General features: G+C 43.4%; 3 protein-coding genes across 8 annotated transcripts in view; 2 read left to right on the forward strand and 1 right to left on the reverse strand.

The window, feature by feature from the left end:
- Nucleotides 1–9,761, forward strand: ZBTB8A (zinc finger and BTB domain containing 8A). The gene is made up of 4 exons (XM_067533892.1): nt 1–128; nt 1,205–2,174; nt 6,416–6,585; nt 8,694–9,761. The coding sequence occupies exons 2-4, from the start codon at nt 1,235–1,237 to the stop codon at nt 9,024–9,026; spliced, it is 1,443 nt and encodes a 480-aa protein (XP_067389993.1). The 5' UTR covers nt 1–128; nt 1,205–1,234; the 3' UTR covers nt 9,027–9,761.
- The window catches only part of LOC137143865 (zinc finger and BTB domain-containing protein 8A-like), a 27,965-nt gene continuing 3,106 nt past the window's right edge, over nt 67–24,925 (forward strand). The window contains exons 1-2 of one of the 4 annotated variants that reach the window (XM_067533889.1): nt 67–128; nt 21,762–22,736. In XM_067533889.1, the coding sequence (XP_067389990.1) occupies nt 21,788–22,736 (949 nt within the window). In that variant the 5' untranslated portion in view covers nt 67–128; nt 21,762–21,787. Of the gene's footprint in view, nt 129–20,253; nt 20,769–21,761; nt 22,737–24,925 lie in introns of those variants that run through there. The other 3 variants (XM_067533888.1, XM_067533887.1, XM_067533890.1) reach the window with 3 other exon arrangements.
- Nucleotides 22,101–24,925, reverse strand: part of ZBTB8OS (zinc finger and BTB domain containing 8 opposite strand) — an 18,978-nt gene continuing 16,153 nt past the window's right edge. The window contains exon 7 of one of the 3 annotated variants that reach the window (XM_067533895.1): nt 22,101–22,459. The gene's annotated coding sequence lies outside the window, so the exon portion shown is untranslated. The remainder of the gene's footprint in view (nt 22,460–24,925) is intronic. The other 2 variants (XM_067533894.1, XR_010917288.1) reach the window with 2 other exon arrangements.

The raw sequence follows: 24,925 nt of genomic DNA on the forward strand, positions 1-24,925 counted from the left end.
TTCGGGCTGCGGGCCCCGCCAGCTGCGTTCAGGCGGCGCGGAGCAGAGCCCAGCCCCGGGGCTCGGGGATCCCACACCCGCCTCCTGCTCTCCCCGGCTCGGCAGCTGCAGCCCGCGGAACCCAGCCGGTAAGTGGCGGCTCCGCAGCGGGCCGGACCGGGCGTCGGGCGCTGAAGCGGCCCCAGAGCGCACCGACCGCCAAGGACTGCGAGGAGCTGCCGCCGCCTCTGCAGAGCCGAAGGGGGGCTGGGGCCCTTCTGTGGACGCTCCCGACCCCAGCTGTTCTCCGGAGCCGAGCTCCAGCCCCGGGGAGAGCCGCGCTTTGCAGAGAGACCCCGGCGGGCGCCATTTGCAGCCCCGGGCGCGGCTGGAAGGGGGCCGGGAATGGCAACAAAGGGCTGGCCGGAGCCGGGAGCTGGGCGGCGAGTGCGGGGCTGGCGCAGGCGGAAGGCGAGGCGGGTTTAAAAGGCAGCCCCTAGGAGGCCAGCGGGGCAGGGGCTCCGCGGGCCACGCCGGGCGGCAGCTGCCGGGCGGGGGGGCCCTGCCGGAGCCGCACAAAGGGAGAGAGGCTCGTGCGCCTTGTTCTGACACAACGCGGCGGGACCGGAGCGAGCTGGGGGCGTGCAGGGGCTCGGGCGGCCCGCGCTGCTTGCTGCCGGGCTTCTGTCCGGAGAAGGCGCCCGGCGCGGTGGCCCCCTGCCGGCGGCCCCGGGCTTCGATCGGGCGCCGGCGCTCGGTCGGCTGTGGACGCCGGCACCGCCTAGCCTGGATCGAGGCGGGCTACGCGCTCGCCAGGCGCTGCTCCCGCCGCTCTTCGCTTGGCGGGCGTGTCTCTAGCGCCGCCGGGCGTCCCTGGCTCCCGAGAGGGGAAGGACCCGTTCGGACTGGACGCGCGGCTGAGTGGCGGCCTCCTCCGCCAATGGCCTGGCGTGGCAGCCTGGCCCGGCCGCCTTCGTGTCCACTGCGAGTTTTTGTGCGGCTGCCTCGCTGGTCCCCGCCGTGGGGCGGTGACCGAAGCGTTGTTCATTTTTGCTCCGCTCTTCCCTGCGCTGATGGGGGCTGTTTCTTTGGGGGAAGGGAGGAACGGTTTCAGTGTATGCTGCATTCTTTTATTTAAGGGAAAAGAGACATCTGGTTTTAAATTGGGTCCAGCCGCTCTCGTTTACACGTAGCCCGTCAAGATTGTAATTGTTCTTTATTTTAGAGCGACGCTTCCTCTTACCCTTTTTTGGGAATGGAGATTTCGTCTCATCAGTTTCATCTCCTGCAGCAACTCAATGAGCAGCGCAAGCAAGACTTATTCTGTGACTGCTGCATCCTGGTTGAGGGGAAGGTTTTCAAAGCACATCGCAATGTGCTGTTTGCCAGTAGTGGTTATTTCAAAATGCTCCTTTCCCAGAGCTCAAAGGAGACTAGTCAGCCAACGACAGCTACCTTCCAGGCATTTTCTCCTGACACATTTACAGTTATTCTGGATTTTGTGTATTCAGGCAAACTCTCTCTCACTGGCCAGAATGTCATTGAGGTCATGTCAGCTGCTAGCTATCTTCAGATGACTGATGTTATTAGTGTTTGTAAGACCTTCATTAAGTCATCACTGGACATCAGTGAGAAGGAGAAGGATAGATACTTTAGCCTATCAGACAAAGATGTAAATTCCAATGGTGTGGACCGCTCATGCTTGTATGGTGCTGATTGGAGAACAGAAAACAGTCCCCCTCATTCTCACTTAAATCCTGATCAAGGGACTTGTGTGATGAGTGGAAATGCTTGGAGCAATTTCAGCTACTATCCGGCTTCTCAGAGAAATGCACAACAGCAACTGGCAAAGCATGACCAAAGGCAGGATTCCATTAAAAAAACCAGACATCTAGGATTGCAACAATCCTCTGACATTCCACATTATAAATCAAGCAAGCTTGAAGATCGATCTTCAGAGCCTACTAGCCACATTTCTCAATCTGAGGAGCAAGTCCAGATTGACACAGAAATAGACTCTGCCCATGCTGGGTACCAGTACGGTCAAGGGTCTGATGTGATGCCAAGGAGCTTGGCTGTGTCACAGCAAGAGCATGAATCATCCCATTCTTCTAGCAAGTCAAAGTCCTCAAAAGCAGATGAGCAATATGCCAGTATGCCCTCAATTTTAGGTGTAATGGGGAGCTGGGCTGAAGGTAAGAGTTGGTCATTTGTACCTCTCCGTTTCTTTCAAAAATGTCGTTGAATCTTTACTGTATGATAGTTACATGAAAACTTTATATAACGATCTATTATATCACCGGTTCTATCAATGCGGAAATATATATGACTGTACTCAAAAGGCAGGGTGGAGGGAGTTCATTCTACTGCATTGCCTAGAAATGCAAGTTTGGAAAGTACATAGCTATGACAGGGAATGTTACAGTACCTTTCTACTTTAAATCACTAACTTTTGAATTGGTTTCTCAAGTTTTGGAAGGATTCTGAAATGGGGTGAGTTTCATAGAATTAGAGCTCTCACTTCTAGTCTTCTCCCACTTTAATTCTCCCACTTTAACCCCTGCACCCTTAGATAGACACAGAAACAAAAGTAATGCATCAAAGGTATGCAGCAAACTATTAGGAACCTTGGGACAGGTTCTTAGCTAGGCTAAATCCATAGCTCCGTTGACTTGGGCCTGGTCTACACTGGTGGCTTAATTTGAATTAAAGTCCCTTTAATTCGAATTAATTACTCCCACGTCTACACTTGCACATTGTTAATTCGAATTAAGGAGCCTTTAAAATCGAATTAATAAAACCACCTTTGCAAGTGGATTAGCGCCTGAAGCGCATCAGTTAATTCACATTAGTATGAGTGTGGATGCAATGGGACTTACTTCAAATTAATTGGCCTCCAGATTGTATTCCATGTTGCCCCATTTCAGTACCCTCCTCCAAAGCAGCCCCGGGAAGATTTAAATCTTCATTTCCTACGGTGAATAGGTTTAAAATCCAAGCTGTGATCACCCCGCGCGCACACACACAAGCTCTTTGCAGTTTGTCTCTTTAAGGGTTTGAAAGATTTCACCACCCCCCTCCCTGCCTGGTGAATGCGTTTTAACTGCCCAGCAAGCCCTTTGAAAGTTTAGCCCTTTCAAGTTTGTCCCTTTGAAAGATTTCACCACCCACCCCTTCCTGGCGTGGTGAATGCCTTGTAAATGCCGGCAGTGAGAGGAAATTCTTTGTTACATTGTTTCAATGGCCAATCATGGAAATTGATACTTTCTTAAGAGTTTATTCACTGTGCTACATGTGGATACATTATATCATGCTTTCCATCAGTGAAATGGAAACATTTGTATCCCTGTATTAATATACTAACTGAATCCTTTGTTATTTATCTTACATTCTACAGACACCTGTAGAATCAAAATCAAAGGCAAGCAATATACAGGGAGTGGTGGTGGGGAGAGCATAAAAGGCAAACAGCATACAGGTGGAGGGGTTTGTTTGGTGAAGGGAAAAATCAAAGGCAAGCAATATACAGGGGGTGGGGAGGGGGAGCTTAAAAGGCAAACAGCATGCAGTTCTAAAGTAATCCAAGATAAGGTGCGATGTATTTGTCATGGTCAAAATGAGAGCATAGTTCAGCTGGCTCCACGTGTCTGCAGCAATGGCGATTGGGGGAGTAAAAATACAGCATGAAAATCCTTTTCCTGTTTGTTTGGGGGTGGGGAAAGAGAATGGGGGAAGCAGCACTGCATCCTGGGATGATGACACTTGTCACAACAGCCTCTATGGTTAGTTGCACTGTGGGATAGCTTCCCACATTGCACTGCTTTCTAATTCGAATTAAGGCTGGCCAGTGTGGATGCAAGAAACCAGCACAAACACTGTAGTGTGGACAGTCTGCATCGCTTTCTGTAATTCAAATTAAGCTAATTCAAATTAGTGCTGCAGTGTAGACATAGCCTTGTACTCCATTTATTTCTGCTATATCTTTTTTGAGATGTGACCAGAACTGAACACAATATTCCAAGTGAGGGTGTACCACCTGATAGTATTATCTTTTTATATTGGTTTTCAATCCATTCCTTTTACTTTCTAATACTTTTGTTGTTTTACCATTGCCGCATACTGAGAAGTCATCACTGAGCTGTCCACAATGATACCCAGGTCTCTCTTTCCTGAAGTGTTACAGTTAATGTGAAGCACCATAAGGAGTATACATAGTTCCAACTCATGAACTATAAGCTATGTATGAAAGCACACGCTCAGTAGTTGTTGTTTTTAGCCAAAGTTCTCTTTTTTTTTTTTTTTTTTTTTTTTTAGTAGAAAGAATATCAGAGACTGTTTCAAGCTGGAACCAAAATGGATTTGTTTTTTTTCCTAGGAAAGGTATATAGAGTCTTAAGTTCTTATAGAAGCATTAGAAGTTTGGCAGAGACTGGCAGCTAAATCAGGCCAGCCTTTTCAGGTCTCAAACTTTTGCAATTTTTTTTTTGTAATTTATTTCTGTTGATTACAATTTCTCATACATACGTGGTGTTTCCCAAATCATCTTTTGAAATTATACTCACTTGTTTGAGTTTTTGACTTATCACCTCTTTCTTTGGTCATAGTTATTGTGCATTACTAACTGTAATGTAATGTTCTGCCAACTACTGGGCAACACAGGCAAGGTCTTCCAGAGAATACATATCTTGACAACATTCATGTTTTAGGTTGCAGACAACTGAACACTAGAGATAGTTTACCAACCAAAGATTCATGTGGAAGTGAAGGGTGTCAGAATAAAGTTTATTTTCTCCTGTTTCACATTCTGGAGAGGCACTGGTTTCTTTGCTCCTAAGATTTGTGCAACAGAGCAGAAGTAGGTTTTGGGATTCCCTCCAAGATCTTTCCCACTTGGCTTATCCAGATTAACTCATCCAGTTCTAGAAGAACACTTCATCCAGTTGTCTGGGATCCAGAAACTCAGTCGGACTTCAGCTTGTCATTCAGATTACTTTATTAGTATGTAACAGCTCTATGCCCATGCTGGCCAGGCCCAGATACAGGGGGTTTAGGTACAGGGTGAGACCAAAATTCTAAAAGTCATATCACACAGTACACAGTTTATAAACCTCCTTCCTAACTGCTAGCATCTATACTTCTTGAATCTATTTGTTTTGGGGATTGTGCAGATCATATAAGGACCAATCATATTGCAGATTGTGTAAAGACCAATTGCTTATGTTCTCACCTGATCTTTATTTCAAGCTTATCAGTTCAGGATTTTCACATTTACTAACCCAAAAACACCACCTCCAGCAAATAGCTAGTCACACCCCTTGTTTACAGTTTAACCTTGCACTCAAATCAAGCTATATGCAAGTTTACTCATGCTCAACAAGATCTGTGCCAATAATGGGGAATCTTGTTCCTCAGAATTTTTTACTGTTAATTGCACATCACCAGTCAAGGAAGGACCTCTTCCTCCAGTCCCTTAAAAAAAGTGGCAGGGAAAGTGGGGGAGGTCATGGTAATAACAATTTTATAATATGGTGGAAAGGCATAGCAATAGGAGAAAAGATACCTGTGTTCTATTTCCAGCTCTACTGCTGACTTGCTGTATGATCTTGGGCAAACCATTTAGGTCCAAATCCTGTAAATGCAGTCAATAGGACTATGCACATACTTACAGTTAAGTATATTTTTAAAAAGCCTTTTTGAAGGATTGGGGCCAAAAGCTGTTTATCTGTAAAATGGGGATGATAATGCTTATTCACTGGTGAAAACCGTTAAGCAAGTTGCTATGTAGTTTGCCATTGTTAACCTAAATATTGATAAGAAAATTAACTCCCTGATGTTTTTTGTTAATGTCACTGCTTTGGCATTCCAACTTTTTATTTTTAAGGTATCAAACAACTTTGTATATTTACGCCTTAGTTCTTCTGCCTTAATCTGCTGGCAGTGAAGCTGTACAGTATAACAAGTAGAAACATTGATCTTTCAGACACTAACACGACAAAGGTAGTAATTCTGGAAGGCTGAAATAGCTATCGTATCAAACTCCATTGTTATTATAATCAACGTGTTTGTCCACTCTGGCTTATAAACACTAACCCTTCAAAATAAACTTCAGTGACTCCCTAGTTTCTTTTTGCAAATTAGGTCAATATCCTTTATTTTTATTCTGATCCATTTTAATACAGCCAGTTGTCAAGTCCTTTTCTTTTATTCCACTGTTATGTATTTAACATGAAAAAATGATGACATCCTGTGGAACTGAAGGGTTGACTTTAAAAGATTTGTGATGTTAATTTACTCTTTCAGAATGAAAATAACATGCAATTCTGCTGCTTTTCAGTCAACGTAATTTATACATTTGAAGAAGTATCTTCTAGAATTTGTCACATTATTGGACCTGTTATGACTTTTTCAGATTTTTAATAGAATTGTTTTGTAACAGATGATCTGCCCAGGATGAGATTCAAGTGCCCATTCTGCACCCATGTGGTGAAGCGAAAAGCAGACCTAAAGCGCCACCTTCGTTGTCATACAGGAGAACGACCTTATCCATGTGAGGCATGTGGAAAAAGATTTAGCAGGCTAGACCACCTAAGTAGCCATTTTCGAACAGTATGTATTTTAGACAAAGACTGCATGGTTTCATTTAATGTGTGTACAAGTATATGTCTTGGAGTATAATATATTATGGGTGCATGTTATTTTAAGTTATTCAGTCTGCTTGGCATGAATATGCCAGTTTTCTTAAAGCAAGGTTAATATAAAACAGCACTCTAGTGATTTAAAAATAAGTATACTTGAAATTTAATCCTTTTGAAAAGAGGTGAATTTCATCCTTGTTTAGAGAGCCTGCAAAAGGGCTATGTACAATTTAAGACTTCTGAACAGGGTATAGACCTTGTGTGAGCCCTTTCGAGATGGGTGAATGTCACTCAAAAGGAGTTGAAAGTAGTTTTTGACACTACTCCTTCCCCTACCTATTTCTTTGTCTTAAGAATAATTTCTCCCTCTTCCCTGTTGCACTGTGAAAGTTCCAGACAAATGAGGAAACAATCTGAATAACCAATTTGACTATACATAAAGTAAAACTGAAAATACAGAATTTTTCTTAAGTGTTAGTACAGTAGTAGGTAGACACAAGTGCAGCTCTTAAGTTTTGGTTTTGTTCCTTTAATACCTATTTAATAGGTTCTTTTTAAAAAAAAAAAAAAAAAAAAAAAAAAAAAGTTCAGGAAGAAGGTATAAATGATGGTAGTGGGGAGATAAGCTGTAATATTTGCTGAAGGGATGCATGTCAACAGAGAAGTAGGGGAGAAATCTGGCAGGGTGGATGGAGGACCTAGAACAGCTGTAGCTGTGCCATTGGCTGAGAGGAGGAGTTGCAGCTGCATATGGTAATGGAAGGGCAAAGTAAGAATGAAGACCCAGGATCATGGGAATAGCTTAAAAAACTATCCCAGAAGAGCAAGGTCTTCAGAGAGGGATATACCATGTTGTATGTTATCCTTTGCACTATAATCCTTTGAACATTTTAAGCTATTCCTGAGCTATCATTTTAGTATTGTGTTATAATGAAAGTTCAAATCATGTACATGGTTCCTTTTCACAGTTGTCCTGTAAGCTTTTACCATGGATTAAAAAACGTATTACAGTATAAGGTGTTATTTTAATATATACACACCAAACAGTTTTTTCATTTAAAGACTGCAGCAGCTGTGTATTAGACTTTTTTTTTTTTTTTTTTTTTTTTTTACATAGTTATCCATGCTTTATATGCATATAGGTACAATGAGTACTGGCAAATCACATAAAGGTAGCACTGAGAACTAGACACCCTGATCTTCTTTCTATTCCACACCTCCTCTCCCCCCCAAAAAAGAGACTACCACTCAAACTAGAGAACTTCATTAACTATCAGTTTACCTCATTTCAGGCCCAAAGCTAACTATTTTCCTCTCACATTTGACATCTCATTTATATTGTTGAAAAGTTACATCAGAAAAAGAATAATGAAATAATAAATGAATAATTATTTTGCGTCACACATTAGGTTCATGTTTTTGGACCCTGGCAGGTTGAAAAATATGGCTGTCAGTAACATATAGATGTGTATGGTAGTAACAGAAAGATGGAATTAGATGATCTATGATAGAAAACTCTGGTATACATATGCACCAGTTTACATGCTCTCCCTCTTAATATTTTTATCTGGTAAATTTTGTATTTGAAAGTGAAATATCAAATTGCTGAATGAGCACAGTTTTGTCATACTACTTAATTAACAAATCACAATCTTCTGTTGCAGATATTTAAAATTCCCAGTTACAAAATAATAAAGCCAGAACTCAGTTTGTTGAGGTGGTTAGAATTTTTTTTTGCTACCTTGATTCTTAACATTAAAAGTTTAATTTCCCAGGCCTGTCATCAAAGACAGAATTACAAACTTTAAACTGAGAGAGAACTTTTCAAAAAAGGCAAGTGTTTTGTAGTGTTGAAATCACAACATAGGTTTTCAGCTGTCCTGTGAAATTTCCTTTTGGGCTACACAGTATGCTTATTTAAATCAGCCTAAATTAATTTTTTGCTTTATAAACCTCTAAAGCACAAAGTTGTGAAATTATATTTGACTGCATCTTAATAAAACAAAAACAAAGAACTTGTTTGGCTACCCTACTCTTATGAAGGAAAATTTCAGCTTTTATCCATTTCAATTTTCACAGATTCACCAGGCCTGTAAGCCAATCTGCAGAAAGTGTAAGCGCCATGTGACTGAACTGACAGGACAAGTGGTCCAAGAGGGGACAAGACGTTACAGACTCTGTAATGAGTGTCTGGCTGAAGCTGGCATAGACAGCATCCGCATTGACTTGGAGGCTGAACCACCACTTGAATTCCCACAAGAAGGGGATAAGGATTCCAGGTGGCACTACAGTGAAGACAACAGATCTGATGTGGAGATTGTAGAGGATGGGTCCACTGACTTGGTCATCCAACAGGTTGATGATAGTGACGATGAAGCAGAAGAACAGGAAGTAAAGCCAAATATTAGGTAGTTGTGAGTGAACTGATAATTAGTAAATCTCCCCTCTTACATTGACTTCCTGTGTCTTGACCATTAGCCCCCAACCAGGCTGTTGTTAATATACAGATCTACTATATTGGCTTCTTATGAACTTGTCTAAACTTGCATGCATTTATGGACATGCCATTGAGTCCATTTTGAATTTTTTGTTACTCAAACTACCAATTTTTTGCTTCATTAGAAATAATCCATCCTGAGATGGATGGAACAATGAAACTGAACTATTACAATAACTTTTTATAGCAGAAAATGGGTCCCTTCTCAACCTTTTTCATTGTGTAGAGGGGTAAAAAACCAACAACTTTAAAATAAATTTCACACTTCATTGTAAATTACCCTATTTTAAAACTTTTAGAGGTGTGGGAGGGAGGGGTGTATTATATCCAGTATCACCTGGTGACAGCAAAGTATAACAAGGTAGTTCAGTGTAGAACATAAACAAAACCTTCTTTAAAATCCAGAAATGAGGATACCCTTCCATGGAATTTAATAATGTCTTTATATCAAGTTTAGCGAAACCAGGCTGAGCTTTCAGAAATATTGTATATGCAATGTTTTAGATGTGATAGCATATATATATATATGCTATGGAGAAGCACTTTTTTGTAAAATTTCTTCTAATAAGAAGACCATTCATTCAGGAAAACTTTCTTTACCAGAAAATAAATAAATGGATCTAATTTCTAGCCCATGCATTACAGATCAAGTGATGGCTAAGAGAGATCATTCATTGATACTGCTAAATGTTTATTCACTCTGAAAAGTGGGAATACTCATTCTTCCCATCAAAATTCACTTAATTTTCTGGTAACCACTGAAGGAAAGCAATTTTTTTTTTTTTAAATAATGAATTTTTGTACTTCTCAAAAGTGCCAAACTGACAAGACTGATAATTGTATGCAGTGTAGTTGAAGCTGTGTCAGTCCCAGGATATTAGCGAGACAAGGTGGGTGAAGTAATATCTTTTATTAGACCAATTTCTGTTGGTGAGAGAGACAAGCTTTTGAGCCACACAGAGCTCTTCTTTAGGTCAGAGCTCTGTGTAGCTTGAAAACTTGTCTCTCTCACCAAGATAAACTGGTTCAATAAAAGATATTACCTCACCCACCATGCCTGAGAATTGTTAGTTATAAGAACAGGTCCAGGACTACCAATGGCAGTTCAAGCTTCCCAAAACTACTGTACAGGAAACACCTTTGGGGTGAAAGGGTTGTTGTATCCTTTGTGCTAGTTCCTTCCTTGTCCCCTCATGAAATTATCAACAATGTGTCACAGCCAACTAACCTATACATCTGGTAATTAGAAATTGAACTAATACTGAATATTTTGGCCCATATTGATCTGTACTCAATTTGAACTGGTGGAAGGGTCCGCCTACTTTAATATTCCCAAAACCATTCAGTCAAAAAGAGGTTAGAAAAAGATTAAAAGGTTCTTTCTCAGTTTATACCATGCGCCAATGAACAATAAGCGCTGAAAACCATACATAAAATTTATGACTTTGCCTGCAATTAGAATACAAGAAGTGATTAGTGCCAACCAGAGAATGCTGCTGAGACAAAATAAGCAACTTTTACTTTCTGATATAATGAATGAGTTAACCAGCAAACATGAAACAAACACAGGCAGCATGTGTGCTTTTCTACCATCTCATCTTGGACAGAAATAATTTGGAGTTGGATAATTTAAAGATAATTGGACATAATTATTAAAGGCTTCATCCTGCACTCATGGAAATTACTGGTGTTATCATTTACTTCAAGGGATGCAGGATTATGCCTTAAATTTCTGTTTTCCATAAGTCTTGCTTGTCTGAATTTTTCTGATAGTAAATTGGACGTTTTTTTCTTTGCATCATATCAATAAGCATGCTTGTCTGAGGTCTGGATTTAATTACAGCAACATTACAAAAGTGTACTATTGTAACCTCTCTACCCATTTACATCTTTTAAAAAAAGCACTACGTGAAATCCATTTATGTAAAGGTACATAATTTGAATTTAAGATTTGCATTACCTGAGATAGCAGCATTTTCTTTTTGAGACACTAGTGGCTAGCGGGAATGTTAAATGAAAACCTGGGCATTGTGTTCTTGGCCATCATAGTATGGGTTCTAAACTTCTCACACAGCAGAGGCTGAAAGCAGTTCAGAAGTAGCACACTTATCTTCTAGGGAGCAGATACCCTTTTTTACCTTTGTCTGCCTCAGAAGCAGTGTTAACTGCCTCTAGAGAAAGTCTTGTCCATTCGTTTTCTGATGGCAGAATGGGGTGGCCAGAGGTGGGCTTTGAGAAGAGGGAAGTGAAAGGAGATTGCTTGGGGGCTTCAACAACCAAATCTGAAATCTGCTATTCCAGATTTTCCCTTGCTATCACCTCTCTAAATTTGTTTTATGTTGCTTTTCATGCAGAAATCTACACAATAGGTTTGCACTGAAACTGCACAGAAAACTCTTGAAGTTTTCCACCTTGACAAAATTCCTTTAGTGGCTGGCAGAGGCAAGAAATCCAAGCAGAGTTCTTCCATTGCTGCCAAAACATATAATACACTATGCTCAAAAACTTGCAAAATATTCCATGACCAACCTGAACTAACTTTCAGACCTAACAAAGGAATGTGTTTAAAGAGATTAAATGGATCAGACTGCAAATTACTAAATGAACTGTTAACAGAAACCTGATTTATAGGTAAAAGGGGAAAACTCCTGTTCAAGCAGTAGTCTGCCGCAATAAACTCCAAGTAGCAGTGCCCACTGCTCCAGAATATTGAGTGATCAGAGTAAATGAGACGGAGAGGGCTTTAGGACCACTCACATAACCTGCTAGATCTGCTGAGAATGACATCTAGTTTGTAGCCCACTGCATAGATGGGGTTTTTCTTTATGGAGCATAGAAATGCTGGTCTGAGTCAGGATATTTGATTAGGTGGACATTTGTCTATCTCCAAGAGTGGTCAGTACCAGATGCTTCAGAAGCACGTACAAAACCCCTGTAATAGACAGTTCTAGAACAACCTGCCCACAACAGGGAAATTTCTTCCTAACTCTAGGCAGTTAGTAGCTGGCTATGTCCTGACGCACCAGGGTTTCTACGGTTTTATACATTTATCCTAGCTAATGTAACCAGATGTTTTTATTAGTGATGTCTAATCCATTTAAAAAAATTCCTTAAGCTATGAGACCATCTTGAGGCAGTGATTTCACAGGTGAATCATGTTTTGTATTTTAAAGAAGTTTTGGTTTTATACTTGTTGCCTTTTTAATTTGATTTATTGTTTACATATTTTTGTACTGCAAAACAGGGTAAACAGAAGTGCCTGACGCTCTATCATTCATCACTTTACATACCTTTATCATGTTCCATCTGTTCCTTTTCTAAGTGTAAATGGTCCGAATTTTTTTAAATCTCTCCTCTCATGAAAGCCTTATGCTTCTAATCACTTTCTTTGCATATTAGGTGGTAATGTCACACAACTCTTCCTCAAAAGCCCCTTTTCTTTCTGCCCAGAAAAAAACCCATTGTTCTGGTTAAGTGAATTTTAATGGAAATGGGGCTGATATTGTGCTGGTTTCATAGAACTGTTCAATACAAAAAGTAACCCACCTGGCAAAAGCTAATTGTAACTCTCTTCTTGGGACTCTGCCAGACCACAGATAAGTCATCTGACTTCCTGCACTTCTAACCACCTTGAGAAGGCTGCTTACAATTGTTGCATTGACTTTCCACTCCTAACAGTCAAGGACATCACTGGGATGTGGGCAGTCTGTCCTAATGGTCGGAGCCATAAGGGTAGCCATGCCTAGAGGTTAGAGCAGAGCCGAGCTGGAGTCAAGAATTAGGGCCACAGGACATGCAGGGGCAGAGGCGAGAGCAGAGCTCAGGCTCAGAACCAGGGATCAGAAGCCAAATACTAGAGCCTATGGGTGAGCGGGAGACTTGGTCAGGAAGTGAAGCCAGAGATGTCAAGGATGGAAAAGGGCAGGAGCAGGCACAGCTGCAAGCAGGGAATGCGCTGAGTGGTCAGTAAGCTCTAGCTGTTGCTGGGTTAAATAGTTAGCTCTATCCACCCATCAGTCAGGAAGTGCAGGCAGGCAGGCAGCCCCTGTTAGGATCAGCTATGTCCAGTGTCCTTAGGGCCCGGTCTTTCTGGGTGCTTCTGGTGAAAGGTGAGTATGAGCTTCAGAGCAGGGGCATTCCCTTCTGGTTCCCAAAATTGTTCTAGGCCATAACCCTCCCAGTCCACCAGGTAGTAAAGTTGACTCAGATTCACTTAAAATCCAGGATTTCTCAGACTGTAACCAGCCTGACCCTGAACCTCCATGGGAGGGGATGGTGGAGTGGAGTGGCCAGGAAAGGGATTTTCTGTGTAAGGCTTCAGGGGGCACATGTGAAAAACTGGGTGGGCTTTCAGGGATTTGGGCAGCTGGAGTTGTTGCTACCAGGTTGACTTGTTCAGTAATCTTGAATGGATCCAGTTCTTGATTGTCTAATTTGGCATATGGGCACTAGGATTTGAGATTTTTAGCAGACAGCCAGATTTTATCCCCCACATTGTTGGTGCAATTTGGTGGTTTTGGTCAGCATGATGCTTATGTGTTTGTTTGGCAGCTTCCAGATGCTCTGTAAGTTCCTGGTGAACTTGGTGAAAGTGGATAATGAGATCTGTTGCAGTGGGAACTTGAGTCTGCAGGAGTGACTAGATGGAGATAAGGGTGAAAATTGTAATTGGCATAAAATAGACTGAATGGGATGGAGGTATGAATGGAGTTACTGTAAGCAAATTTGGCATATGGCAGGAGAGTGCAATTAGTCCTTTTGGTGGTAGTTAAAGAAGCATTGAAGGTATTGCTCAAGGATTTGATCTGCTTGTTGGTCTGCAGTTGGTAGGCTGAGTAGGTGAAGAACTCAGTTCCAGGAGTTTACAGAATTTGTGCCAGAACCGGGAAGGGAATTGTGTGTCCTGATCACACACTATTCTAGTTGACAATCAGTGGAGCCAAAAAACATGGTTTAGGAAAAGGGTGGCTGTTTCCTGAGCGGTGGAGAGAAGTGAAAAGATCAACTGCTATCAGGATGATGGTGCAACTTTGAGAGTGAGGTTGTTCTACAATGAAGTCCAACGAGACCACATCCCAGGGCTGAGGTAGGGTTGGCAGAAACTAGAGTAGACAGAGTGGTTTAACACGTGAGCACTTGCTCTGACAGCACACGTTGAAGGAGCTGACATTTTTTTCACATCATTGCTCATCCTGGCCATCAGAAACTTTGTACCACCAAGTCCTGAGTCTTACAGCAGCCAAAATGGCCATCCACTGATATGCCCTGGCAAATTCTCAACACTTTGAGTCTGGGTTGACCTTCTCGAATGTAAAGGCACTTCTCATGATACAGTAGACCATCATGTAACGGGAAATCTGAGCTGAGCAGGGTGTCAGAGGTATCAAGTGTCTGACAGATTTTGGCCACTTGCTGGTCTGTTGAGAGTAGTGTCTGAATTCAGGACAGCAAATTCTGGGCTGTGGTTCCACAAATAAAATTAGCTTATCATAACAGTGGCCCGGGAAGCAGTGTTCAGTGCAGGAAAGGACCTCTGCTTTCTCATTTTGTGACCCAGGGTGGTAGGTAATGATGAAATCAAACCTGGTAAAGAAAAGTGGCCAACGGATCTGCCACTGATTGAGATTATGGGCCATTCAAAGTTCTTTGAATCAGGACCTGGACTTGGTACCGAACCATCTCCAAAAGATGCCTCCATTCTTCAAATGCTGTTTTGGCTGCAAGCAGCTCCTTGTCCCAGATATCATGTTTTTTCTCAGTAGCTGCTAGTTTATGGGAATAATATATACAAGGATGAAGTTGGTCCTAGGGGCCTGCGTTTTGCAAAAGTACAGCCCATTGTGAATTTTGAGATATCTGCTTCCATGGTAGAAGGTCTGGCAGAGTCTGAATGCAGAAGAACAAGTGAAACCTTTCTTTAGCTGAAGGAAGGCTGACCATCACTCTGCCAAGCAGACAAAACAATCTCATTTTTGGAGAAGTACAGTTATCCGTGCCACTGGCTGGGAGAATCCTTTCGTGAAGTGCCAACAAAAATTGGCAAATGCAAGAAACTGCTAAACTTCTTTAAATTTTTTTTTTTTTTTGCATTCCACCTATTGAGGGCAGACATTTTCCATTGTTAGGGCCCCTGGAGAAATTACATAACTGAGGAACTTCGTAGTGTTCTTGTCAAATTCACATTTCTTCAGTTTGGCATAGAAGTGATTCTGGCAAAGTCTGACAAGGACAAGGCAAACATGTTGTTCATGTAACCTCTGGATTTTGGAGAACACAAGAATATCATCTAAATAAATATCAAATTGGACCAGCAAGTCCCGGAAAATGTTGTTCACAAAATGCTGAAATGTAGCCAGTGTGTAAAACAACCCAAATGGCATAACTGAATACTCAAAATATCGGTGTTAAGCCCAGAATGCTGTCTTCCATCTGCTAAGCACTGAAATTCCACAGCAAACCTGGTGACTGGCCTATTCAACCTAGTATAGGTTCTGAAGCAGGCTCTTGGCAGAGCAGGGACAATTCAGGTTATCCAAAACAATTACCAGGGCTTGGATTAATTCCTCAAATTGCCTCAACAGGGGGGTGGAAATCTCCAGGAGGGTGGGGAATGCCCAGACCAGGATCTCCCTGGTTAACAGGGTGATAATGAGCCCTACTTGTACCTGGTCAGTGGGAAATGACAGGGGTCATAGCATGAACAGGAGCCTCCGCAGATTCAGGAAGCAGCAAAATTTCATGTGGTTACCATCAAACTGGGATAGAAGCAGAATCTTTGGTTCATGAGGGACCTGGACCTCAGAGAGCAAGATCTGTGCCTGCAAGGCCATGATCTTGGTCTGCAGCCTCTGCAAGGGTCCATCACCTCCATCAGGAAGAGGGAGGCCCTAAGGGGGTTCAAACTCAAGTCACAGACATGTCTGGTCTTTGGTCTTTCTCTCTTGATCTGCTCAAACTGCCAAAGAAAAAACTGGGACATGGGCACTCAGGCCAAATAGTCAGAGCCAAGGGGGAAGTCAGATCTGGATTTAGAATGAAGCCAAGCAAGAATCAGGGCCATGGGACACGTGGGTGCAGAGCTGAGGGTCGGAACCAGGGATCAGAAGCCAAATACCTGAGCTAATGGGTGATCTGGAGACTTGGTCAGGAAGTGGAGCCAGGGGTCAGAACCAAGGATATCAAGGATGGAGAAGGGTAGGGGCTGAACTGGGCACAAGAGCAAGTGAGGCAGGAGCAAACACAGGAAGCAGGACCAAGTGCAACTGTAGGCAGGGACTGAATTAAGCTGCCAGCTCTGGCTGTCACTGAGTTAAATAGGTAACTCTGCCCCTCCATCAGTCAGGAAATTCTATCAGTCAGGCAGCCCCCTCAGGATCAGCTGTGTCCAGTGTGTTGCTAGGAGACTGCTGCCACTGCAGCTGGCTCCCTGACACTAACTCCTACACCCACTCCAAATGGGTTTTTGTCCTTTTCACTTAAACTGCTTTCATCAATCTCTCCGTTGACCTCTTCCTGACCAACTCTCCATGATAGTATTCTTGATCTTTTCCACTCCCTGTTGATACTGTTAATCACTCCCTTCTCCTGGACTTTCTATCCTCCCCTGGTTTTGATGATACATCTTCCCCTGGTTTTCTTCCTACCTTTTTGACCTATCCTTCAGCATCTGTTTTGGCAGATCCTTTTCCTTCCCACTACTGCCATCTATGAAAGACTCCCAGGGCTTTGTCCTCCTCTTTTTCACCTATAGCTTGTCACTTGGAGACCCCATCTATCCATTTGTATGTTGATTACTCTCAGTTCTAGTGTGGAGAAATACTCATCTTCTTCTATTCAATCTCTCATCACTCACTGGCCTCATTTCATTGCCGGTGGCCTGCACTCCTTTCAAACTTCATTGCCAAACTGAATTCTAAACCTTTTCTCCACCTCCCATCTCCATTCCTGTTAGTAACACCTCAATTCTTCCTGTCACCTAACCTGCAACCTCAGGGGCACTTTTGATTTTTTGCTCTCCTCACTATCATCACAATATCTAAAATTCTGTATTTCCTATCTCAGCAGTCGAATCACTTGTCCCTGCCTTAGCATTTGAAGAAAAGACTGGAGGAAATGCCATCTGGATATGAATTATAGGAGGAACTAGAGACAGGGAGCCTCTCTCTGACTTCTTAAATGTAGACCCTACTTAAAGAGTGAGAAGTATAGAAATCAATTCAATGAATGGTGATTTAGTGGGTTAATGGACGTTTCCATATAATTCTCAGTGGAAAAAATTGGTAGATACCAAAGGTAAGACTACAAACCTGTTTTCTCACACATACCCCATTGTCCTCCCTATATCAGGGCATGCCCCAACCACTAAGTGATTAGTTAGGAAGAAGCTTCAGCTTTGAGCAATTTATTTCATAACTATTCATTTGAGTGTTTCTTGCTCCATCCTCTGAAGCATTGGGTGTTGGTGCTCACTGTCAGAGTTACTAGATGGATTATCTATTGGTTAGAAGGTGCCAATTCCTATTTTCCTGTGTCTCCTTATTTCTCCACTTCTCTCTCCTTTCTTGGCATGATCACAGCAATAGTCACAAAGAAGTACTAATTTGGAGCATCTTGCAGTATGCACTGAGTAGGATCATGCTATTCCAATTACTGCTACAGTAGCTATGGTTCATAAGCAGGTTGGATGTTAAATCCATAACATGGTCTCAACATCTGAAGATCTTCTGGTGTGCAGAACTTGGCTTCATTGTTTCCAGGACACCAATTACAAAATTATTTAAAAAGCAAATACAAAGTACAGCCTTCATAATTTTTTTCACCTTGCTCCAGAAGAGATGTTTGTACTTGATTTTTATTAACAAAAAATGCCATCATTCTAGGTAATGAATTTTGGACTAATACAGCCTTTCAGCGGAGTGTTTTAATGTGTTTCAGGGATTGTTATGTAACTAACATCATTGGGTTCCAGTCAGGTTAATAGTGCCAGAAAGGATAACTTACTTAAATTTACTTTTAAAGAGTTACAAAAAAACAAAACCACACAACCTGGCACTAACTGAATATAGTGATATGCTGAATTCCTTACATACTAAGGATAAGAGAAGCGTTCAGCCAAGTTATTTTAAATGCATCAGTAGACCTCTTTCAGGGGCCCAGAAGCTGCTTATTATTATTCTCTCTCTTCTACAATGTATTATGTCACACCTGCTACAGAAGTTCACTGAAACAGACACCTTGTTCAGACTAAGAGGAAAAAGGTGTTTTTTCAATCAAGTTAGCTCAATCAAGCAATCTTAACTCTATTGAAAACCCCACTTAATACTATTTTCCCTTTGCACTAAGCAGTTAGCCAAAATTCAGGGACTTGTAGAATTTTTGTTAGGATCAGAAATCGGTGATATGAGTCAGATACAAATATTGTTTTGCAAAAGAAGTATATAATGTCTTGTTTCCTTGAACACAGTAGAAACAACACCAGGCAGTTTCCTTTCTCAGAAATTCCCAAGTCTGCCACTCTACTGGGTGCTGTCCGCAAGAAGCCATATCCTTCTGCTCCTTTCAGGGTACCTTTTTCTCCTAGTCCAGACAAGGCCATAGTAAGCATCAGAGAAGTTAAGTGTTGGGCTGTGGATTTATTTAATATGTCTAATGAGTTTGCAGACTAAGTTAGGATACAACAAAATAAGGTAGCTAATACCATTTGGCTTCAGTCACGGATTACTGGGGTTAATGACCACACTAACACAGTGCATGATTTTATCCTACATACAGAAGGCAGCAGATTTGTGACTTCTGACCATCTGAAAAGAAATGTAAGGGCTTGTCTACACTTACCTCAGAGATTTGGCAGCAGTTGACTGGAGTTACGCAAGCTACACAAAAAACTTGCATAACTCCTGTCGACTTCTCTGCTTCTGTTCTGCATGCCGTCTTCACTGCACTGCACCAACGGGAACCACGTTCCCATCGACGCAGCGCTACGCCACTTGAGAAGGTGGTCTTAATATGTCGATTTCTGGATCAACTGAGCGGATCTTTCACTGACCACTCAGTCGATCCAGAGAAGTTGATCTGACGGCAGCAACTTTGCTGCCGTCATTGTAGACATAGCCTAAAAGTAAATTATACATCAAGTGCCAAAATAGTTTATTTTGTATGCCTTTCATTGTTTATAAACAAGTTATCTAAAAGATAGGTGTCAGTACAATACTTTAATACTTTTCAAACTATACCATGTACTATTGGGATTCCATCTGAGATGATGCATTAAAAAGGGAAACAGGTACCAATTTCTTTATGTACGTAGAATATCTCAGGAATGATGGAGGAAGATGGGCAGAAAACTACTACTACTGGAACACTACAAAGGAAGGACTACACAAACTGAGTGCCCATTTGCCTAAGCCAAAATTATGGATAGAAGGAAAACAACCTTTCTATAATTCTAGCAGGAAGTGTACAGCTGTGAATCTGAAACTTCCAAATCTCATCTACTAAATTATGTCTCAATACAATCTCTCCCCTCCTCCATGCATTGTTTCCACTAATAATTTTTAGGCTATTATTTTATATCATGTATGCATGCCAATTGTCCACAATTATGCTATGCAAAAGCAAAACCAGCTCTAATTGTTACGCTAATAAGTAGAGGCTTTTATGCCATATTACTTGTCTAAGAAATGTTTCCTATATTGTTTTTTAAAGAAAAAAAATACCCAAAATCAAACTCGAACTATCTTTTACTATGCAAATAGTGACACCTGTAATACAAAGTAAGAAGGTTTCTTATATCAAGTACTGTGTTTACTTGCTTTTAATAAAACCAGGGACAAGAGGGGGCAGAGAGCCCTTTATGAATCACGAAGAAAGCTGAAAGGATTGGTAGGACAAAGGCAGAAAGCACATAATGCCCGTCTCTCGATCCATCTTGTTGCACTAAAAATGCAAATACTGAAGGGTTGATGGCAGCCTTCCATCGCGATCTTGTTAGCTGAGGAAGAGGGCACACCCCAATGGCTTGGCTTGACGAGTAAGGCTGCAGTTGCGCCTGACCTGATGCTAAATGCTTTCGGGAGAAAGAGGGAGAAGCGCCCTTATACTGCCGCTTCTAGTCCCGCCACTGCTGGCTCCACGTGCTTTGCGTTAATGTAAAGCTTCCTCCTTTACAAACAGGAGAACTAGAAAAACCTGTACTGGACAAGTGCTATCTCCCTCGCAATCCTGGATACTTGAAATCGGGCCCGCTCCTCCAGACGATGCCTGCTTTTCGCAGACAGCGATTTTTACACTGTTAAACAGTGACCGTGCTCCACTGATTGTGGGACATAGTGAAATGGGCTCTCGGAGTGACTGCGGCGCGGGTGGGAAGAGGGAAGCAGCGCAGACCGCCAGGTACACTCGGTTTGAGGGTTGTGCCTGCTGCAGTCGGTGCGTTGCCCCTTTAATTGTGTCCCCAGCCCTCGGGCGTCTCTGCCCAGCGCCCACGTCAGCAAATACCTTTTGTTTCTCTCCCATTCGGGCTTCCCTAGTTTCGGGCTGCGGGCCCCGCCAGCTGCGTTCAGGGGGCGCGGAGCAGAGCCCAGCCCCGGGGCTCGGGGATCCCACACCCGCCTCCTGCTCTCCCCGGCTCGGCAGCTGCAGCCCGCCGAACCCAGCCGGTAAGTGGCGGCTCCGCAGCGGGCCGGACCGGGCGTCGGGCGCTGAAGCGGCCCCGAGCCGAGCGAGCCGAAGGCCGGGACCAGCGGCTGGCTCCCGCCGGCTCCAGGCCCCAAGGGGGCGGCGGCCCTTCCGCGGGCGCCGCTCCCCGCCAGCCCGGAGCCAGCCGCGCCTGCAGAGGGACCCCAGCGGGCGCCATTTGCAGCCCCGGGGCGCGGCCGGGGCCGGGGCCGGGCATGGCAACAAAGGGTCGGTCTGGGCCGGGGGCCGGGCGGCGAGTGCGGGGCTGGAGAGGCGGCGGCGAAGGGGGGAGGAGACGCGCGTGTCAAACGCGGGAGCCTCGGAGGCTGCTCGGGCCACCGGGGGCGGGAGATGCCGGGCGGGCGCCGCACAGAGCGGGGAGGCTGGTGCCGGTGGGCGGCGAGCAGTGGCGGTGGGCGGCCCCACCCAAGCCCGAGCTCCGCCCACTGAGAGGCAGCGGCTGCCGCCCGCATCGGGATGTCTCGTGTCCGCCGGGCCGAGAGCCGCCTGCGCGCTCCGAGCGGGCGTGTCTAGCGCCCGAGGGCGTCCCTGGCTCCCGCCCTTTGAAGGCCCAGTTCGGTGCGGCCGGGCACCGGCAGCCGCTGCCATGGAGGGGGAGCAGGGGCGGTAGTCGGCGTCCGCTGAGCTTTGTGCCGCTGCTGGCTTTCCTCCGCCCGGCTGCTCCTTCCGTGGAGGGGACGCGGGGCGGGTTCTTGTCTCTTACTGACTCGGTAATGGGGTGTTGAAAGCTTTCCTTGAGTTGTGCTCAACTGAGCTGCACTGTAAATGCATTGAGCTGGGACGTCTCATCTGCTGGATCAAAAGAATAGACGTAGCTTCTCTCCCCCTTCTGCTAACGCCGGCTGATCCTTTGGAAAAAGACGATCCAGTCTCATTAATAAAAGGATACACAGAGAAACTGTTTTGGAATTGTTCAGCTAGCATGGCAAGATTGTAATTATTCTTTCTTTTAGAGCACCGTTTACCTTCTTTTTTGGGAATGGAGATTTCTTCCCATCAAGTTCATCTCCTGCAGCAACTCAATGAGCAGCGCAAGCAAGACTTATTCTGTGACTGCTGCATCCTGGTTGAGGGGAAAGTCTTCAAAGCACATCGAAATGTGCTGTTTGCTAGTAGCGGTTATTTCAAAATGCTCCTTTCCCCGACCTCAAAAGAGACTAGTCAGCCAACAATAGCTACTTTTGAGGTCTTCTCTCCTGCTACCTTCACAGTTATTCTGGACTTTGTATATTCAGGCAAATTGTCTCTCACTGGTCACAATGTGATTGAAGTAATGTCAGCTGCCAGTTATCTGCAGATGACAGATATTCTTAGTGTGTGTAAGACATTCATTCAATCCTCACTGGACATTAACGAAAAAGAGAAGGATCACTCCTTCACTCTCTCGGCCAAAAGTGTCAACGGCGGATCTGACCCCCCATCTTTTTACAGATCAAGAAGGAAAGTTAAAAGAAACCCCATCCGTTCCAACTTAACTCCACATCAAAAGGCAGGCATGGTGAATGAAAATTCCTGGAGCAACCGCAGCAACCACTCATCTTCACAAATGAATGTCCAACAGCAAGAAACACAATTATCCAAAAGAGGCCAAAAGCTTGGCTCAGTGAAAAAGCACCAAAGGCATCTAGGACTGTCACTGCCTCATGATTTTCTGAAATATAAATCAAACAAATCTGATGAAGCTAGTGGAAGTTGCAGTGCTACAGAATCTAATCACATTTCTCCATCCAAAGAGCAAATTCAGCTTGATACAGAGAATAACACTGCTCATACTAGTTATCCAGGTGATCAAGAATCAAAAGTCATACCAAAGAAATGGTCTGTTGCTCAGCTAGAACAAGAACTTCCTGTGTATATGGATTTAAAAGCAGATGAAATGTATACTTCTATGCCCACAATTCTAGGTGTAATGGGTGATTGGCATGAAGGTAAGAGTAGATAAAATTTTATAAGGTATTTGTAAGAAATAATCAAACAGGTTGTCCCAGGGATGGATTGGGGAGACAGAACCCTTTATTGCCTGCTTGTTTCACCTCAATGCCGTGAGTGAGTAACAAGGGGGTTACTTTACAATTCTTTTATCCATAACAGTATGTAAATGTATACATTTTCAGCAACTCCCCATAGACCCTTATCTGGTTACACTGACACCTATAAAATTAATATTAACTACATAATATAATTATACCCACCCCTGTTTGTTGTTTACAGGATTACCATACAGAGGTCAGGCACATTACCTTAAAACCTATACATTTGTCAAACTAGCTATACACCTAGTTATGGCACAGACTGTATTTGGTCACACTGATGGTTGATCTCCTCCTGGTGGTGGATGACAACCACCTGTTAATGCTGCTATTATTAGATCTATCAGCTGCCTTCAATACAGTTGATCACAAAGTGTTGACTCTGGCAGAAGCAGCCAAGACTGCGCTTCAATGGCTTCATTCTTTCTCTCAGATCTTAACAGGTAGTTGTGGGCAACTGCTCTTCAGGAAGAGGAGCTCAAGTATGGGTTGCCACAGGGTGCTTTTCTGTCACCCCTCCTGGCCACCATGTATGTGATGCCATTAAGAAAGGTAATGAGGCATGAGGAAAGTTTTTCATTATGCTGTGACACCAACAGCATGTCTCTCCCATGTGACTTGGATGATGCAGTTCAGTGCCTCAGTGTCTAGCTGAGCTTAGGGCATGGATGAGAACGAGCTGGCTGAAGCTCAACCCCAATAAGACTGAGGTGATGGTGAATTGGGGGATGGAGTCATAAGACATAATAGAGGGAATATCTGTTCCGTGGGAGTTCATCTGCCATTAGTTAAAGTTTGAATTTAGAGGTGATTTTTAGACTCCCTGCTGCTGTTTGACAATCATATTACAGCAATAATCCAGTCAGTTTTTCACCACCTGCACCTGACTAGGGGATTGCGAGTCAGCACCTTTTCTTTTGCATGTTGACCTTGCCACTGTTATCCATGCTTTTGTTACCTCAAGCTTAAATACTACAATGCACTCTACATAGGGCTGCACCTTAAAGCCACTCAGACTTAACATGACACAGAATGCAGTGGCTCAGTAGGGCATTTCACTGAAAGCATATGACAACAGGGGTCCAGAAGCTGTACTGGCTGCCTCTTAGGTCTTCAGGTGGAGTTTAAGGTGGTGGTTATGATCTATATAATCCTAAATTGCCTGCAACTAGATCTGAGTGAATAACTTTGTTGTTGTCACTAGCAGTTCTGAAAAATCAAAACAAAATTTAGTTTGACCCAAACCAAATCTAAAAGTTACCCAAAAAAAAAATTGGTGAATTGAAAAAAATCTGTTTCAAGCTGACTTTGAGGACAACTTCCCTTATGCCTTTTATCTAAGTGGTGAGAGCACTTACCTGGGAGGTAGGAGACTACATCCAATTCCCTTTCTGGCTGACATGTAGACAGAATTTGAACTTGGATCTCCTATGCTGCAGGAGCACCTTAACCACTGAGCTCTGGGATATTCTGGCACAGATTGAGAGAAATCTCTTTTGTTTGATGTGGTTCCATTGTTCAGTAGAGTAGGGGGACTGAACCTTGAGTCTCCTACATCCTAAATTAGGGCCATAAATACCAGGCTATAGAGTTAATCTCACTTTCTTTTCTGACTCAAGTCAGTCATTGAAAGAGACAAGTGCCAGAATATCCAACAGCCAAGGGCACTTTCTTGCAATGTGGGAGATCCAAGTCCAAATGTCTTCTCCACATAAGGCAGAGGAGGGAATTGAATGTGGGTCTCCCAGATCTCATGAGTGCTCTCACTACTGGGCTAAAAGTTGTGCATTCTCTTCCCTCCCATCCTCAGACACTATTTGGGGAATTCATGTCAAATTTGTGAATAATTTCAGGTTGTCAAAAAAATGTAGTTTGTCAAACTACTCATCTGAAAAAATTCAGTCAGTTCTACCAGGTACCAGCCTACCTGTAGGACTGCCTCTCTCTCCATGTCCTACTGACACAGCTGTGGTCATCCAAGGCACTTTAGCTAGTAACTCTGCATTATAAAAGAGAAGAAAGGTGCTCTCTGGGAGGGCTCTGACTTCCCAGCCTTGGTCTTAAACAGCCTGGATTTGATGACTTGT

Source organism: Emydura macquarii, unplaced genomic scaffold (genome assembly GCF_026122565.2).
Source record: "Emydura macquarii macquarii isolate MOO-44397 ecotype Brisbane River unplaced genomic scaffold, CSIRO-AGI_Emac_v2 contig_3348, whole genome shotgun sequence".
NCBI classification, from domain to species: Eukaryota; Metazoa; Chordata; order Testudines; family Chelidae; genus Emydura; species Emydura macquarii.